Here is a 20180-nt window from a genome sequence, read left to right on the forward strand (position 1 = left end):
GTGAAAGTCCTGCGTTATGTACTTTATTTATAATAAGTCACCTGACTTCCTCATAACTGCGGCCACAGAGTGATAGAACTCTTGAGCAGGGCAGTGGGAAACATCTTGAGTGGCTAGTAGGCGATTTCTTTGTATTTAACATCGGGGACAGACGCGGTTTGTTTAGTTTCTCTGAGACTAGTATTTGTATTATAACTAATACCTCCCCAGCTGTATCATTAAGAGAATATTATAGATCCAGGACGAAACTGACAGAAGGGTGGGACTCTGAGAAAAGGTCTCAAATACAAATCCATCTGCTGCTCCAGAACCACGGACAGCACTGTGGATTTATCAACACACAACAGTTAGGCTGATGGTATTTCTTAGATAAAAGGATCAATGAGTCAGACTTCATTAACATATTCAACTAAACAACCCCGATGGGAGATGGCTGGTTGCATTATGGTCGTTTTAACAACTGCGATGGCACACATGCCGATACTGTCAGTAGCACTACCAGCTGTTTACCCGTCAGCGCTCTGCTCCTCAGCACTGCTACGCTCAGAAAGGCAGCGGCCGTCTCCACTTCAGCAGCGTCCACACAGGAGCTGCAGCACGGAGAGCTACAGCAGTGACCATCGTTGCTTCACTTGGCTTTGAGCTGTTACAGGTTTTCTGTCCGGGGTTCAAAAGTTGCTGCCTTAGGACTCATTGATGTCTCCGGCTGGGATCAGGGTGCAGACACAGAGTTACTGTCATTTAGAAAAGTTCAACACGTCACGTTCAAGACCTTCATTCATGGTTGGTAGTTGTAGCGATTTTTTAAAAATATATCTATATGGTTCAGTGTTATCAGATACAAAGAGTAAAGATGTGAACGTTGAACATGTTAGAAGCTGCACGTTAAATAGAGCTAAACGTTAAGACTGAAATGCACCAATAAACAAAAGTCTGGTTTACTTGTCAAACAGCTGGTTGGATCTAAGTCCCGCCTCTGGCAGATAGCCAATCAAAGTTTAGAATAATTAGATGTCAGGGGAGGCCTGTGGCCAGGCAGTGGAGCAGGGAACCTCCAGCATTAACTATTACACACAGTTTACAAGAGGTGTGCTAGCTGCGCTAATGCCAACATGTGAAAGTGGAACAGCTCCACTGATGAGGGCGGGGCCAGATGGAAACCAGGGGCGGCAACACTGAGCTTTAGGCTGCGCCTGTAATGATGAGAGAAACAAGTCTGTAGACTCACTTCTGTCCCACCAGCCAGCTAGCATGTTGCTGACATGGCAAAATAATATCAAAAAACGATGACGACAAATAAAATAAAATGTTGCCATCAGATATAGAAGAAGAAAAATGTCCAGGAGTTACACATCTGTTCCTGAACACATTTCCACAGCCTGCTGCATTCTTCTCCGCGCGATATACCAGCTGTCCATGATATCAGCTGTGCTGGCAGCTCTGGCCTAAATATTACATCTGCATAACACAGCAGCAGTCGCTTCACACATAGCTGTCGATGATGTCATCCTGGTAGACGTACGAGTGCGGGGTGTAATGCGTTTCAGCTGTGCAGCTTTGCTTCCCGTCTCCTTGCCTCTCTGACGCACAGCGAGGCCCGGCCTCATTCTTCCATTCAGACACAACAGATCTGCCACTTCTGTCACTCGGGTTACAACACTGGTGCTTCACACGCAGAACTAACATGTGTATTGTCTCTTCGTGTGACCATCCGGGAGATGGGTTTCTGGGTTTAGCTTCAGAGCGCTGCAGGGCCGACCAGGAGGTTAGCATGGCGCGGGTTCCCTCGACAGAAGGATTCTTCCGTTGGATTTTGGATTATTGCAGGAAACAAGCTATGTGGCAAACAAGTCTATGATACCTGTACGTTTTGTTACCTGTTAGTTTCAGAAGTAAAAAGCTAACGCTAGGCTACAAACAAGCTACAACACTGTCACATGACCAGTAAAGGTGGACTAGTGTTCAAGTAGATTTATACTAGTTTATTATATTTCTTAGTTATACCCGTATTTATTTGCTGCCTATATTACTTTCCTGTACACTTACTTTGGCTAACTTATTTATTGTAAATATTCTCTTTCTGACTTATTGTTTACTGTATTGACTTAACGAGTACTTCCTTATTATACTATTTGTTTATCTTGTGTATTATGTACCTTCTTCACGTTTCAAACATTGACTTACTTAATAGGTTACCTATACAACTTATACAACCTATTTTACTCATGTAGTTCATTTTCCCACGTTGACTTTGTTGACGTTTTATGAGAGAACCCTAATGAGTTGTGGTGGCTCTCTCTACTCGTACTAATCCTGCAGAGACGTGAAGTGCATCACTTCCTGTAAGTGATGTTCTGCTTTAGCATTCAACAACAGAGAGTTAATCGAGCTATTCGTCTCTGCTGAATGGTGGTCTAAATGAAGCTGCAGCAGGATAAGCGGTTCACGGCCCACTGCTTCTTTCCTGACTACCTGCTGCTGGAGGTCATTATCGGGCCCATCAGAGCAGACTGTGGGACTTGAATAGAGAAGAGAGAGCCTGGATGGTCACAGGCTGGGGCACGTCCTCCTGTGCACAGAAAGGAAAAGACACGGGACTGGCCCAACATACAAAGGCCACCGCAAGAAGTCCAGAGATTGTCCCTTTGTTAGCACACACACACACACACACACACACACACACACACACACACACACACACACACACACACACACACACACACACACACACACACACACACACACACACACACACACACACACACACACACACACACACACACACACACACACACACACACACACACACAGGAAGGAACCACTCTGTGGTATTATGCTCTGCTGCATCCATCTGGACGGGCTCCGTTTGGACGTCGCATGACCGCACTTAAAAGGGCATCATGTTTCCGTTGGGGATTTTGAATTGGCGGTGGTGTTGTTATTGCACCGGCGAGCCTTTCAGTTTCTTTTGTCAAACACGATGTTGACTTTTGAGACATAATGAGAAATATAAAGAGTCTATTGAGCCATATCTCCCCCCCCCCCCTACTACTCCACAATATTAAAAGAAGAACCTGCCACTTTGTGATTGGAATACAGCTCATGTGAAGCTGCAAGCGTGACATTAAAAGTTCCCCTATCATGACTAAAAGCGACAGCACAAATCAACACGAGCATCGCTTCCCCCGAAAATGAGTTTCTCCAAAATGTCTTAAAGCAAAACCATCTGACTCTCTCTGAGACAAAGAGCACTTGTGTTAATCCAGGGATAAAAGCCCATCATACATCACACGCAATCAAAAACACAAAGCCACTGAATGTGTATTGAAAAGGGTTTGTCAGTTTTTATTTAACCAGTAAATTACTATGACAACATAACAAACTCCAGCCAAACTGTGAATAGACAGTCTCTGCCTGGTTCCACAGAGACAGAGTCCATGTAAGAGCTGTCCTAAAGACTAAAAATACACAACTCAACCTTCTGTTACTGTTAAAGTCAAGGATCATAGGAGTCTGAATGAGGTGAGGAAGAAGACTGACTGAAACTAAAATTCATTTTTGCTTAGAAATCAATATTTATCTCTCACTTTTTGGATGGAATACAATCTTAAAGGTGTCCTTCGTTGACGAAAACATACGTTTACATTTTCTCTCCATGTGTTTCCTTGAGGCCTAATGGACACGTTGAATGCATTTCCCTCCACATAGAACCTTTGCAAAGGCATTTTGAAAGCCCTTTTTTTTAACATCCATGTTTACTGGCAAGCAGTCTTCTTCGCTGCCTTTTGTTGGCGCATCACATTTCATGGCGTGTTGAAACAGTGTGAAACAGGCCGGCGTGTTATTCCGCACACGCATGTCAAGGAGGCTTAAAAAAGGAGAAGTAAATGGACTGTACCTGTATAGCGCTTTTCTTCTTTCCCACCATTCAAAGCGCTTTCACACTACTTGTCATCATTCACCCATTCATACAGTGATGACAGGGCTACCATGCAGGGTGCCACCATATCAACGCGACTCCACTGAGCCACAGTCACAGCGTCATATCGGAGAACACACGAGCGGGAAAATTCTGCACGTCTGCACTTGCAGAAAAGGCTCAATAGTTGCCGCACGATCCTAAAACATGATCATGATTCATTAACAGAATGAAATATATTTAACTACTTATTTTAATCGAAAACTCAAGTTCTTTGTTCTTAAGTCCACCATAAAGTGAGACTGGGTCAAATTCGTTGCGAGCGTCGGGGATAAAAACGCTCACTTTAATCAGCAGCCTCTCTCTCCCCCTCTCTCCCTCTCCAGACGGGACGTTTGTGGACCAATGAGTTGGAGAAAGCTTGCGGTGTGGGAGCCTTTTCTTTTTTCTTAATCAACCTTTATTTAGAGAGGTAATCTCATCGAGACACACATTCTCAAGAGAGACCTGATTAACTTGGTGGCCACAGAGGACCAGCTAGAGGGGATGTTTGGTAACCCTAATACATAATCCTTGTAATATAAATGACATCAACTATCATATTCCCTCAGGGAGTACAGGTCAAGACCCACATGCTCCAAACCTGTAACCTCAACGTCTCCTCCACAGCCGGAGTCCTGGGCCGGCTGGGGGGGAGCAGTGGAAAAACAGGAGGGCTGAGAGATGCAGGTGGTGGGGGGAATGCAGGGGACAAGGGTTTGGGTGGGAGGACTGGGAGTCTCCGTCCAATTCCTCCACGCTCTCCCTGTTGTCAAGGGGAGGGGAAAGGGGGCGTCGCCGCAGCTCACTGCTTAATTACTTCAAGAAAAAAAGAAGAAGTGTCTCACTTGTGATGGCAAGAAGACGGAGGGAGGTCGAGTCTCTGGGAGGACGAGACACAGATTGGAACTGAGGGACAGGAGATGTCTTAAAGGTGGAGACAAACCCTCTGCTGCTGATGAATTGAGCTACGACAGGAGGAAACGTTTGCTGCTGCTGCTGCTGCTTTATTGGACACGTGGGGACCGATTAAAACGCGCCATCACAGCCGGACTCTTTCTGCTCTTCACAGAGAATCGATTCTGTCAGCAGGTAACAGGAATATTACGAGGAAGTGGAGGAAATGAGGAGAGACTGACTAGAGAGGGAGTCTAAGGAAACAGAGACAAGTGGAGGTGAGTGGGGCAATTACTTGAAACTCTTTATATGCAACACACTGAATATTGGATTGTGCTCTGTGAGAACTGTGCCAACATCAACAAAGAGTTTTTACCCTTAACACACGGTTTATTTCCCTGTGCTCCCCTTTAAGGATGTTAAAATACGCGTAATCCTCTGTGACAGCATGGTTTACATCTGTATCAAATATTTAAACCAAAGACTCTTATAGATGTCATGTGCATATTTCTTTTTTTAAGCCTGGCACATTTGATATGTTCTGAAGAAAGATTTGCTGCACAGCATGACTTTGTTCTGACTGACCTGTGTTGGTGTGGTTTAATGAGTTACACTTACAGTCACTGTCTTCTCATCAATCACTAGTTTACCGTCTTCTTATTTATAGTCCGGAGTAGAGTCCACACTTTGTTCTGTAAGAGTACGGCAAGTGTTTTTGTGCAGCCAGTTGTTACACTGGTGAGGAGCTCCACACTTCATTCACATCCCTCACCAAAGTAACTATCTTGGGAACATTGTTACCTTGTTAGTTTATGTCCCAGCATGCATATCATTTGGGTAATGAGCCCTCTTTTTGTCTAATGTGAACAAATGACTCGGCGTGCTCTGTTTTTAGACATGTGACTAATTCACAGTGCAAACCGTGATGCAAATCCACTTCAAGCACTCCAGCGTGCATCTTTCCTCCACACTGCAGCTGAAGAGTTCATATTGTTATATCAGCACTGATACTGCTTTACATGATGAGGCAGACGTGACACTGAAAGAAAAGAAAAATAACTCTGGCTGAAATAGAAGCAGATTCTACTTTAGAACAGCAAATGGACAAACTGGAGCGCTATGTCGTTCAATTTGAACTAACGGGTGCAGGAGCAGATTGGCAGCATTTCGTTGCCTCTCCACATGTTGACAGCGAGCCAGCAGCTCATGGCTAGTGGAGCTAACAGTGCTAACTATGGAGAAAGTGCTGAAAGAGCTAACAGTATTTACCTCTTTATCTTCACATACAATAGTGGTTTGCTGCCATAGTAATGCTCTGAACCGTTACACCTCACTCAACTGAAGATCATAAATTCACTGTGTGACAAAAGTAATAGTTGGTTAGTTAGTAGACGTGTCCTGGGAATGTCCTCTGCTTATCATTTCATAGTTGTGTCACACCCTTTGTAGGAATATGAATTATTCCTTACTGTTCATATCCCTCAATGCAAACTTTCCAGAGCTTTAGGAAGGTCCGGTGCTCAGGATGTAGTGGCCTCTAGCGGTGAACTGAATACCCGTCTGCTCATCTCCTCCCTTTCTCTCAGGAGAGCGCTGCTCATGTCCCGTGTGTGACCCAAAGTCAACTTTGCTCTTGTTGCATAGCGCTGTGACTAAACATAACGTAGGAAAGTCTGCTATGGCCGTTGTTTATTTAGGCTAGTTACATTGTTATGGTTAAGTTGTTACCTTTTTGTTGCTTAAATCTAATCAATAATGTTAACCATGTGTCATCGTGCATTTCTGCAAGCGTGCTACCAGGCTGATAGGAAACAGACTTTGGGTTCAGAAACGTTGACATTCACCTTCTTCTGGTTTGCAGAAACAACTGAAGTTGATCTTTAAGCTGCAACGTGTCCAGCTCTGAAAGCTCTGGAAACCCTCTGTACACTGCCTGCTCAGCTCCAAACAGACACAGTTAGAGACTAGCTGGTGAACATTTAGCTGATTGCCCTCAGGAGTTGGTGGAGGCCAAATCAGAGCTATTAGCAAGTGAACAATAAACTTAGATTCATCGTGTGGAAACAAACACCACTCCTCATGAATGATTATGTTGCTCTGTGTCGGCTGGATGTGAAAAAGAGGTAACGGTTAGCCAACACGTCCCTGGAACTATTGGTATCAGCCATACGAGTTACGAGTGCGCACGTGCACCTGCGTCCTCGTGAATGTGCATGAGACAAACAACACGGGAACCTACATGTAAAAGAAGAGGGAACCTTTAATGTTCTTTTAAAAACTAATTTAAGGATCCTTCATTTGTTTACGCAGAGCTGCTGGGATATTTAGCATATCCCAGGACACCTTTCCATAAAAACTAACACCTCTGGTCCACTCATGACTTGGCACAATGGGGTAAACGGCTCCTTTTTCTGAAAAGAAATATCCATTATCCTCACAATGAGGTCAGTTATTTGACATGTGTAACTGTGCGAGTATGTAAAGACTCAAAGTGAGCCACGTTAGAGTCGGGAGAACGATGATGTTATGGCTGGTTAACATTCGGCACACCACAAACCAGAGGCTGAATAAACCCTTTGGCACAAGAGGAGGACATTAGTCAGACTCTAATGAAAGGACCGCTCTCCTGCTTCAACCCATTCAGCTTCAGCTAGACACAGGGACTATTTACTCACTTCTTTAAGTTGTTCATCAGGCAGCTTTAACACTTCGACCTAATCTGCTGATTGAGGAGAGCCGGGTGTCTCTCCCCCCCCACTTTGACAAGCTCCACAGGCCTGTCATGCCTTTGTGTCCAGACGCAAACGTGTGTTTGCGGGCGGAGACGGGTCGCAAGCACCCCGGCAACTGTTCCTGCTGGGTGTGCACGTGTGTGAGAAGGAAGCAGTGCCAGAAACAGACGTGGTGACAAAGATAGAAGACGAGGGAAGAGGGGGGACGTGGGGTGAGAAAGCATGCGTGACAAATTCATTTATCACTTTTGTTGCCTGCGTTTGTTCTCCGGGGGTCGTATAAGTGTCCGCTGACACCTTTTTTAGAAGTTGGCCTGGCAGATGGTGATCTGGGTCTGGACCTGTTTTACGGGGCTCCATGCTGCATTTCCCAGTGACAAAGAGATCTGACAGATGCCCTGACACAGTGTAGCCATGGAAAGACCTCACTGTCATCTCTGCACAGACCTGCATTTTAGAATGCATCTAGTTTGGTAACGACCACTGATAAACACATGCACACACATTTCCCAGTGAGTTAAGGTGAATGCATGAACGTGACCTAATCCTAACTGTAAATACTTATACTGCGCACAACCATGAAGTTTTTTCAAGATGTAAGTAAGTGGTTTTGTTGCCAAAACCTTTTTTCATTTTTAACGTAATCATTCCAAGCTAAAAAATGCGGACAATTCATGTCCCTCTACACAAAACCAATAGATTATATTCTGTGACTATTTCAGGAACTGCCGTGAGACTGTTGCGTGAGCGCACTTTGACGCCAGCTTCACCGACAAGGTTAACTTTCAGCATTCAGAAGTAAAACCGCACTGTTAGAGAAAGAAATGACATCAAGAAGCTGAAACGTGTGATTGCCTTCCTGCTCAGTTCCTCTGGGGCCGGGATGGATTACTTTATGTCATGTTCCACAGAGCGCAGGAAATGAACAATTCATCTTCATTAGAGCACAGTGGCAGATATACAACCACGCATAAGAGAGATTGAGTGCAGTTGTGGAGTAACCGATCACATGATTCCATTAAACATGTTTTGTGACAATTCAATCTGCGAAATAAGGATAATCAAATCATCCTAATCCTCTCTGTGAGTATGATTAAACGAATGCAGAGAACTGCAGCATTTCGAGACGTGGTGTCATGATATAGAAAAGGTGGAACATTCTGCAGTGTGCAGGGGTAAATCAGTGGGATACGTAATATCCTTATACGAGCTACAGGTACATTTACAGGAGGGCACGGCTTAGAAAATCAAATGGAAAAAAATGTCTGATCCACAGATTCTACCACAGCTGGCATATACATCATTACCAGCACATGCATTAACAACACGGCAGCTCAACACAGGTCTTATGGAAACAATAAGCTCAGTCTCCTAAAATGCACACAGAACACAGAGAAGCTTCAGTGAAATTCACACCTCACAGTTATTTCTTTCATGAGTAAGAGCTCCCAGTCATGTTCATCCACTTTCACAACTTCATACTGTACATGTCACACAAGTTGAAGTTGTTGACTGGAGGTGCCTACTTTGACAAACAGCCAAGACTCCATCTTAAGCTAATGGTAAGAATATTAGTTTCATTAGAGAAGTGATGGACCAGTCAACGTAGCCAGGGTTAGTGGTGAATGCATGTTATTTATTGTTTCATTCAAACCAACATAGACACTATGTGATATTATTATTTTGATCAGTCGATCATTTAGACATCTAATGTCAAAAGATATTTTTTTAAAATGTTCGTCACAACTTCCCAGAGTAAAGGGGGAATCTTCAAATGTCTTGTTGTGTCCAACCAACCAGAATGAATTCAGCTTACGGTGATGTAAAACAGAATAGAGACAAGCTGAAGACAATGGTGGGCATGTTTTCATGTTCATGTTCATGTAATTGATTAACCAAATACGTGATGATTGTTTTGTAGATGGTTTGAGCGATTAATCAGCTAATTGCTTCAGCACTACTCCAGAAGCCCATATTTATGAGCGCATATGTCAGCGCAGACAAACTAAAAGTTGGAAGAACAGATCCTTGCTGTCTGCATCCATTTTGTAGTATATCGTATTAAAATCCCGCTTCAGAGAGACTTGCCCAGGGTCAGCGACAGAAACAAGGCCAATCTCCAAACCCACTGATGGAAAAGTCCCTGAAAATAAAATAAGTCAATTTTAGTGAAAGGAACTGTAGAGATGCTTCAAAGCAGAAAGGATGTTCTGATTGTTTTAACGTGGTAACAGATGGTTTGTGGGCCACAAGAAGCTCCTACCTGTAGATGAGGGGCTTAGACTGAACACATGGAAAAATTCCCCTGTTGTATTATGGGAAAAATGTATGACTAGGCATAATAAATGTTATGATGAAGCAACTACCATCTCCCCCTCTTTGTGTTTTGTGTCAGTGAACATTCCGATGCTGTGATAGCGCTTTTTCCCCGAAGACCAAGAGAATCATCAAAACACGCTGGCCAATATATGAGTTCTGAGCCGAGCCTGGAAACAAGGAACACGTTTGCTTGAGCAATCCATCTTCGTCAGATCTTTTAGTAAAGACCAGTGCTGTTCGGCATGTGCTGCTCACAGCGTTCACGAGGACCGCTCGTCGCTTGTTGAATTGAGGGAAGTAAAGAAGAGTTCGGTTTTAACGTTAGTGTCTCTAGAATACAGCAGCTAAAGTGAAGTCCAATCAATGGGCCTGTAAATGTAAAATCTGCTCAAAATGATGTAATAGGGCTTAGGAGTTGATTGATTTGATTATTTCAGGGATGATACAGATCTAGATTATTACTAATCAAGGACACCAAATACCGATATTAACATTTGTGGTAGACATTACAATTTTGTCTCAAAATTTAGAACAACACAAACTTCACCATAAAACTTTGTATTAATGCATTGAAGTTCATGTACAGACACGTTATAGAATCTGCAATTTGCAATGTTTTAACTCTGGTTGTCCAAACAGGAGAGCAGGAATCTTAAAACCATTGCACCTCGGAGTTTGATTTAAAACTTGTCTAGTATTTGCTGATGTTTAATTTAATGCTGCAAAAGAGACCTTTTTAACATTATCTTAAATGTTCCCATGCCGACACCTTCTCACAGTCCTTGCATGTTATCAGTTAAGTGATTCTCTTCTAACAGTGACAAACAGAGTTGTGGCTGTCTCATAGGAACGGGTCGGGTCGAATGAGCATCGGCAGGTCCGGGTGTACTTCTGGTGTATGAAATATCTGTATTGTCGCTGCGCTGCATCTTTAGAAACTATGATAATCGGGTCAAGGGTCACATCTCTGGTTGCAACTTCAGCATAGGGAATTGCGATGTTCATTGCAACTTCAGCTATATCTGCAGCCTTAGACACAGCTCCACTCACTCACCGCGACAATTCCAGTCTACGTCCCATCTGTGGCACAGTAGTCTTCTTTATTAGTGTTGATAGGCTATCACTTGTGACAAACAACCAATCAGATACTGCGGTGGACCGGACACTGAGCGAGGATACAGAGGGGTGACTACAGACAGAGAGAGGAAGCTGCATCAGAGCCAAAGTAGCACATATTTGAAATGATTCATCAGCAATGAGCTAGAAAAAAAATGTCTTTGATAATTGTAAAAATGTTGAATATCGACGCCAATAATCGTCCAGGTAGATATACGGTCGATGGCGGTCAGTAAATGTTGTGAGAGAATAGATATTTACTGATAATCTCTTCCCCCCTCTCTTTCAGAAATCATCTTGGCTCGGGTGCAGCAGGACTATGATTCTCCCTGTGGTGGTTTTGCTGGTGCTCCTGTTGCTCTCTGGACCTAAGTCCTCTATCCAGGGAGACACTCAGGAAATCGGGAACAGCGACGAGATCTTGGAGAGAGAGTTCTTCTATGCGCCGAAGCGACAAAAACGTGCCGTGGTTGACCACAGTGCTTCCCAAACGGACAAATGCTCCTACACCTTTATTGTCCCCCAGCAGAAAAACAATGGGGCCATCTGTGTGAACTCCAAGGAGCCCGAGGCCCTGCTGGAGAACCGGGTCAATAAGCAGGAGCTGGAGCTGCTCAACGGTGAGCTGCAGAAGCAGCGGGGGCAGATCGAAGCGCTGCAGCAGTTGGTGGAGGTGGACGGGGGGGTGGTCAACGAAGTCAAGCTACTGCGCAAAGAGAGCCGCAACATGAACTCCAGAGTCACGCAGCTCTACATGCAGCTGCTGCATGAGATCATACGCAAACGAGACACTGCTCTGGAGGGGTCACAGCTGGAGACCCGCGTGCTCAACCACACACACGAGATGGGCCGGCTAGCCTTGCGCTACCGCGACCTGGAACACAAGTACCAGCATCTGTCGGCAATCGCAAACAACCAGAGTGCTCTCCTGGTGCAGCTGGAGGAACACTGTAAGCGGGGAGGATACCCGTACGGTGTGGTGCAGGACAGGAGCCGGCCTGCCCGTCCACAGCCTCCTGTGATCCCTCAGCCTCCTATACAGATGCCCCCATTGTCTCCTGGAGGCTACAGACCCTACCATCCACCCAACTACCCCCGCCACACCAACCCCATGACTAATGAGATACAGAATGACCAGAACGCCAAAGCATTACCACTTCCACTGGCCACAATGCCGAGTGCGACGTACAGCTTTACCAGCGAGCCCGCTGGTAAGTAAATGTCGTCCTCTGAGGTCTATTACTGCAGTGGACACACATTCTCCTTGATTTCACAAAACTGTGGAAACATTTCTTCTAAATACCTGCAAAACTATTCATACCGGCGGCGATGACATTTTCAAAAGTTGCAACACTTTTTCAATGAAAGGTTTAAATAGATATAACCCACTCTAGTGTGGACAAATGACACAAGTAACTACTGTACTGTACACAATGGTGGGATGAGATTTGAATAAAGTTTAGTCATTTAAATGCATCATTTACATTTGATGTCCTCTGTGGTTACTAAGAAATGCAGTGCAGTTTTGCTCACTGTAATATTTACTGCTGCCAGCATCACAGGCACTGGAAAGCATTCGTCATATTTGGCACATATTACACTTGGTCAACAGTGACTTCTCTTTTCTAGGAGCCCTTTGACCAATTGTTCTACCATTGTTTTTGATGTTGCAGTGTCTGATACTTGCGCAGGTTGAGAATTATAATGATGACAATAACATGTCGGGGAAAATGAATGTCAGTCATCAAAGCCTTCGTATCAATATGCAGTATACAGCTTTGTTGGTCAGCATTCCGTCTCTCCTGCAGGTCCTTTCAAAGACTGTCTCGAAGGTCTGGAGGCCGGATACACCACGAGCGGCATGTACCTCCTGAAACCAGACAACGGCAACCAACTCATGCAGGTTTGGTGTGACCAGAGACATGACCCTGGTGGCTGGACTGTCATTCAGAGACGTCAGGATGGCGCCGTGAACTTCTTTAGAAACTGGGAGACCTACAAGGTAATAAGGATCTGAGCTTTGAATCATGAGGTCCAACAAAAGTGCAGAGTAGCTTTTATAATAAAAGAAAAATGTTTGGGTGGCGCATTGATTGAGAGAGATTTTATATATATATATATATATATATATATATATATATATATATATATATATATATAACGTCCTTTTATTCCAAAAGTGGTAAAGAAAGCAATAATTAGGCCTTGGGCAGGGATCATTTCATTGGTCAACACTACACCTGGCATTCTATTGGTTGGGGAATTCCGAAAGGATTATTGCAACAGAAAATCCTAGAGCATGGTAGAAATCTGAGAACACACGTTTCACAAGCACACAGTATGAGTAGAAGAGCTGAAGCACAAGGTTTCCGTGCAAGCAACATTATATATGCGTGCAAGTATACAGTTAGAGAAGAAGTGGAGCAAATCCAAGCGCGAGCAGGGTATTTGAGTGCGAGGACAGGGTTTTTAGGGACAGCATTATAAAATCTGAACGTGAAATCAATAAAGCACGCTCTCAAATTGAAAAGACATGCTCTTGGGTTAAGATAGGAAAAATACTCCATACAATTCTTTTACTATTTTAGGCCTAGTGAAATAATCTGACTGGAACTCTTCTAATATGCGATTGTTGTTGTTCCGACAACAGTTAGGTTAAGACCTAGCTTGTTTGATTAATTGAACACCAAAACCCTGTCAGCACCAGCCAATATTGAAAGCAGCACATCAGTAGCACATTAGCAGTGGCTGGTCTTCTGTCACACTTGATGAGTTTAGCAACAAAACTACCAGAAGATTTTTCAATCGCTCACAGCACAAAACACAGTAAATTGGAAGACAATAGACTTGAAGCGTAATGATATGCCGTGTGCTAGAGCATAGATGGTTGTATTGTAACATCAACTTCATAAAAAAACTGCCATGGTGTAAGTATGACAAAATAAGTGCATTATACTACAATATACCAACAATAAATATGGACAAATAGAAAGAAGAAATATGTAACAGATGAGATAAGAATAGTGATGAAAAATGTGATCCATGATTAAGTGTTTAAACATTCAAGAATAGTATAAATAAACAAGAATGTTAGTATGAAGTGTACAGTATAAATAAATGCAATATGAATGCCAGAGTAAACCAGAGTATTGCACAGTGGAATTATTGCACAAAATGATTGTACTGTACAGTCAGTATTGCAAGACAAAATGTTTGGTGAATCCATTTCGTTGTGTAGGATGTGAGTAATCGTAAGAACAACTCAACAAAATCAAATCTATGAGATCACATGCTCTCATTGTTGCAGCCTGTGCAGTGACCCAAGGACTTCATAAGTGTGTTTGCCAGTTACTACTGGTGGATACCCGACGTTACGTAAATACTGGTGCACATTGTGAAACATTTAGTTGCCAAAGATTAACATCCTGTGGCCCAAAGTGAGAACATCCCAATATGGATACTCTTCTCAGTACTTTAAACTCAAGACTAAAGCAGGGAGGAATACTTCCAAGTTGTCCCCCAATCCAATCCTTCCCCAACCCACCCTCAATGAGTCAACAAGGCACTTAAAGCCAATTACATGCTCACATTTGGCAGGGACAAGGACTCCCTCCTGATTGAACCCATGTGTGATGTAATTGAAACCAGTGATTCAGATACACTGAGCTCTGGTGGAGAGGATCTTAAACGTGACCTGCCATTGTGCCATTGCTCTCGGCCTCTCAACCTGACATCATACCAGTCTTTCACAGATGCTTGGAAAACATGGGCGGTTTGTTGTTGGAAGGCCACGGCTGTATCCAAGGGGAGGAGGAACAGCTTCTTTCTTGTAAACGTTAAATCATGGGTTAGGAACAGTAGGAATGGATTACGCCTGACTAGTTAAATTTATTTCTCTTTTCATAGCAAGGGTTTGGAAACATTGATGGCGAATACTGGTTGGGCCTGGAGAACATCTACTGGCTAACCAACCAGGGCACCTACAAGCTGCTGGTGACTCTGGAAGACTGGACCGGACGCAAGACCTTTGCGGAGTACGCCAGCTTCCGTGTCGAGTCTGAGGCTGACTTCTACAGGCTGCGAGTGGGCCGATATCACGGCAGTGCCGGAGACTCTCTCACCTGGCACAACAGCAAGCAGTTCACCACACTGGACAGAGACCATGACGTCTACACGGGTGAGTGGAATGCAGTGCAAGAGAAGGCATTCAGAACTGTTGGTGGGCTTTCACTTGCTAAAAACTGCTCCACAGTAGTTCCAGCCACATATTGTATATGCCACTCCTGTCTTTGAATGAGGGAAAGTAAAACTTAGTCTGAGTCACAGAATACACTTTGGGTTCAAGTCTGCCATTGGCCGCATATCTCACGCAGAATTCTCCGCTATCTGTGGTATAGATTTTTTTTTTAATTGCATCGTCGCGATTGTGATTGGTTGGAGATACAGTAGGTCTGGCTATGCGAGACTAAGTAAAACATAACATGCATCCATGGTTTCTTTAACCTCTTGGACCCTAAGCCTATTTTTAGGCAATGAGGAGTCAATACGACACTTTCCGCTCTTGCTTTCTTCTTGTCTTATGGTCTTCTGGTGGGTTGCTGTAGATTTGTCCAACATTTGTAGAGCAATGACAACTTGCATATGGAAAAGAGCATGACTGGTGCAAGCATGTACACATGAAGTGATGCACACACACTCAACCGCAGAGGAGACGGCTGTAGCATGCTGAGAGCTTTACGGTTACAGACCTAATGAAGACTGACAGAAAAGCCAATTATGCAGGAAGTTGATGAAAACAGCAGGGCGGTCCATTGTTGGCCTCAATGATTAATGATCAATCATTGCCCGGACCCATGACCCAGAAGAGTGAGGATTTCAGGTAGTCTGATTTGATTGCTTGTGTCTCCAGGTAACTGTGCCCACTACCAGAAGGGAGGATGGTGGTACAACGCCTGTGCTCACTCCAACCTTAACGGCGTGTGGTACCGTGGTGGGCACTACCGCAGCCGTTACCAGGACGGGGTCTACTGGGCTGAGTTTAGAGGAGGAGCCTATTCTCTGAAGAAAGTGACCATGATGATAAGACCCAACGCAAACACCTTCCATTAACACTTCAGTCACTCAAAACTCAACAGATTTTACTGGGCGAACATCAGAGGGTTTCCCTTTCTATATCTGAAAAAGCACAAATCCTTGATTTGATCTTCACTCTTTTCCTGTTGGTTGCCTTATATTCACAATGTAGCTTCAAATTGCAAAGGCCTATGCAGTGATGCGATAGGATCCATGCAGATTTCTTTCATTTGTATTTTATTCATTCTACAGGTAGAGGTATAGCTGGTACTTCCAATTTATTATGGGTGCTTATATTATATAAGTATAATATATATTGGGATCAATTCTACAGGAGAGAAATCTGGTTATTTATTTTGATCAAATGTTCCTGAAAATTGCTGTAAATTTGGATTTGACAATAGTTAGTAAAACAATTGGTTGCAAGTCTTCTGAACACTTAGTATAAGAACCAAGTATAAAGTTCAACATGCAAACAAAGTTCAACAGCTCAACTTTTCTTCAATCTAAATAGCAGGAGTGTGGACTTTACAGCTACCTTTACCACTGAATACATTATGCATGTTCTTGAACTTAATTAACTCTGTAATGCTGGATAGTTCTTTAATGTGAGATATGAAGTTGCAGGTTTGTGTTTCCACCAACTGAGCAGAAACAGACCCTTGGAGATGATCTTCCTCCCTGTATCCTGATCAACCATTGAAGGGGCTGCTGTTATATTACTACAAATTACAAATGTCTTGGTACTGAAGAGTCTGGTACTTGATATTTAGTGCCACGACTTATTAACTTTACATTCAACAACTCTATTCTCAGAAATGTTTTCAATATACCTTTTCTTCCTAGCATGAAACTATAACGGGACACAAAATCTCTCAACCGAAAAAAAAGGACATTGCTAGTCTAGCTTAGCATAAAGACTGGACGCAGGGCGGGAAACAGCTTGCTTGACTCTGTCCAAAGTTAAAAAATACACACACTAACTCTGTTGTATTGTATATGCCAAACCATAGCCAGAGCAACGAAGTGCGGATGGTCATCGGGTCAATCAGTGCTCTTTAGAGGTGCTGGTAGGTATTTTTTCTTTGGTCAGAGCCCAGCTAGCGGTTTCCTCCCATTCCCAATCGTTATGCTAAGCTAGGCTAACCACAGCCTGACTCCAGCTCTGTACTTATTGAACCATTAGTACCACTCTAAGTTACCAGCACCAAGATAACAGGACCTGCCCCCGTGTCGATTTAATATGGACAGTGTGAAATCGAATAAAGCCTTTGAATGTATACAGGATTTACAAAAACATTCAACTAATACAATTTCACTGCAGGTTTTCTAAGTAAAAGTAGCTGCAGTACACTTAAACAGTAATCAAACACTCAGTTATTCCCTATACCCAACGGTTTCCTGGTCTGTTGGAAATATCAGTCACTGCATTAATGTGCAGATACAGTATGTACCAGGTATTCTGTGTATATATATGCTGTCTCATTCAAATTATTTTTTTATAGTCTGTATGTTATCAAACTTACAATAAACTATGTACAAATCTGTGCACGTCTCCAGTGATCTCATTTCAATCAGTTCCACTTTGATATCACGAGTCCAGAAAACCAAAAGGCATGAAAATAGAGTGAAGCATGAATCAATGCGTGTTGACGAAAGAGCAGAGTCACTTTACACTTGCAACCAGTAACATGTGCTCTAGAGCAGTGATTCTCAACTGGTGGGTGTTTTCAACCCAAAAGTGGGCCGCGGACCCGTTTTCAGTGGGTAATGCCTTGTAATGCTAATATCAGCAGGGAACAAACTGAAAAGTATACCTCTGTCAAATGACACTAAGTAGGCGAATTGAAGACATGTCGGATGACATCAAACAACAGACCACAGCTCGAATTAAGGCAAGTGGTCATCCTGCATTACAAATGGACGAATCTACAGACATGACAAACAAAACAGTTTTACTCGTTTACGTGAAACATGTGTGGGACGGGGACTGACAGGAACAATTTATCTGCACAAGAGAGCTCCCTATACTATGACTGCAGAGGACATTTTCAGCTCAGGTTCAAACTGCACCATCTGTTCATTAAATACATTTGAGAAGTTGAACATTTTCCTCGATTTGGGTCGTGGCTTGTCATTAAGGGGTGATGGTGGGTCCCGCAGCCAGACCAGTTGAGAACCACTGCCCTAGAGTGATTCATTAGCTCTCAAATCGCTGCAGCCAATAATATGTTTATATATTAATAACAATAAGCTGTTTTTTTTTATGAACACGGTTCTGAGAAGCCGGTTAGATGCATGGGTCCACTTTATTTGGTGGCATATCAATTATTGTATGAAGTTAGAGTGAATGAACATTCTTTAACCGATAGTCTCTTCAGTGTACATTCAGTCATACTGACTTTATCATTTCTTAATGGTGGGCAACATGTTTTTATATAGAATATAATAGAATATAGAATATGACTTGTACCCTTATTATAAAGAGTTATCGATAACAAGACCTGACACCAGTGTGCTTCATTCCAAGTATTAGTAAAGTACACTGAGTAGAGCGATGCTCCCTCTTCCTCCCCAAACAAAGAAGACCTGAATCTCACTCAAATGTCCCTCCCTGCTCCCTTACAGACAAGATGGCGGCAAAGATAGCAAAAACAGGGATTCATTCTTTTCGTATTGTGCCAAAACACTTACTTCCTCCAAGCCATGACAGGTCTGACTATGGGTTCTGAAGGCCAAGACCAGGACTGAGATGATAACGGTTGAGCTTATTACTGTCATCAATGCAAATATCAATGTGCAAATGTTCAACAACACCTGGACTCACATCATGGACCGTGCAGCTAAACACTTATACCTCAGTGACGGTGCTCTGTAGAAGGATGTTTTGTCGAAACATATAATCGTATTCTACCTGTATTTTGTATGGTTTGGTTTTGTGCGGACTGGAATTTCATCTTAAGTAAAAAAAATCTATGTATACAGGGCTTCAAACTGCAACTGGAGTTTAGACTAGTCATTACATTACAGTCATTTAGCTGACGCTTTTATCCAAAGCGACTTACATTTTAGATGCTATCATACCGTAGGCACAGCTACGGGAGCAATTTTCGAGGTTAAGTGTCTTGCTCAAGGACAAATCGACTTGCAACTAGTGGTGCCGGATCCAGAGCCAGGATTTGAACCACCAACCCTCTGATTTAAAGATGGCCCTGCTCTCCACTCAGCCACAGTCACCCCTTTGTTGATCAAGTTAATAGTCGTGTAAGATGTTTGAAGTGCAGGGTGTGGTGAAAGAACATCGCGGCACCGATGGAGGACTTACCGAGGTACGGGATACGGGGCACCATCTTCAGGGAGCGGATGTATTCTCTCATGCGGGTGTAGTTCTCCTCCTTGGATGTCAGATAGTTAAGCTTCTCAAATGTGGCCTTGTCTTTCCGACTGATCAGCTACAACAGAGAAGAACAATCACACATATTTGGTTGGTGCTACTTAAACAAATTGTTACTATTATCCGAGTGGTAAACACACAGACATCACATTATGATATATTACCCCGACCAAACTAAAGTACGCCTGTGTTCCCTAACCCCGTTTGTAGTTCTTTCCCTCTTCCCTAGACTGCAGTAGCCAGCTAATTAGTCTCCGTTCATGTGCAGTGCATCATCCTGAGCGGTTCAAACTGATTTGGCAAAACCAGTTTTTTTCTTTCTTGCCAATATGTGACCCAATAAGTGACTGAGTGGTATTGGTTTCCATCAACTGTACAAAAGAAAACTGAAAGGGGGCTTGGCGGGTCAATCAGACCTACAGTATGTCCAGAAACAAGAAAATGTCAAAGTTGTTTATGTTCTAACTCACACAGGCTCCTCCGTCTACTGGAATACTCTCCTGCTGACAAGCTTTCCTTTTCTCCTCAGCAAAGGCGATTAGCCAACTGACTGCCTTCCTCCTCCAATATTATATCAGCTGTAGCTAATCAACATGAACACATTAAATAACATGCCCGAAGGCCAAAAGAATAATCTTTTTATTATTTATAAGAGAATCTGTATCATCAGGAAGGGTTGGTGTCTTTTTGA

General features: G+C 43.3%; 2 protein-coding genes across 2 annotated transcripts in view; one reads left to right on the forward strand and one right to left on the reverse strand.

The window, feature by feature from the left end:
- Positions 1-20180, reverse strand: part of LOC306710393 (ras-specific guanine nucleotide-releasing factor RalGPS1) — an 80593-nt gene that overhangs the window by 37504 nt on the left and 22909 nt on the right. The window contains exon 8 of the mRNA XM_079178893.1: positions 19421-19547. Coding sequence (XP_079035019.1) covers positions 19421-19547 — 127 coding nt within the window. The remainder of the gene's footprint in view (positions 1-19420; positions 19548-20180) is intronic.
- Positions 4834-17598, forward strand: LOC306710394 (angiopoietin-related protein 2-like). Its single transcript, XM_079178894.1, has 5 exons — positions 4834-5133; positions 11312-12233; positions 12831-13024; positions 14929-15199; positions 15932-17598. Exons 2-5 carry the CDS (start codon positions 11342-11344, stop codon positions 16129-16131), a joined length of 1557 nt encoding a protein of 518 aa, XP_079035020.1. The 5' UTR covers positions 4834-5133; positions 11312-11341; the 3' UTR covers positions 16132-17598.

The sequence above is a fragment of the Pholis gunnellus genome (assembly GCF_910591455.1).
Source record: "Pholis gunnellus genome assembly, chromosome: 18".
NCBI classification, from domain to species: Eukaryota; Metazoa; Chordata; class Actinopteri; order Perciformes; family Pholidae; genus Pholis; species Pholis gunnellus.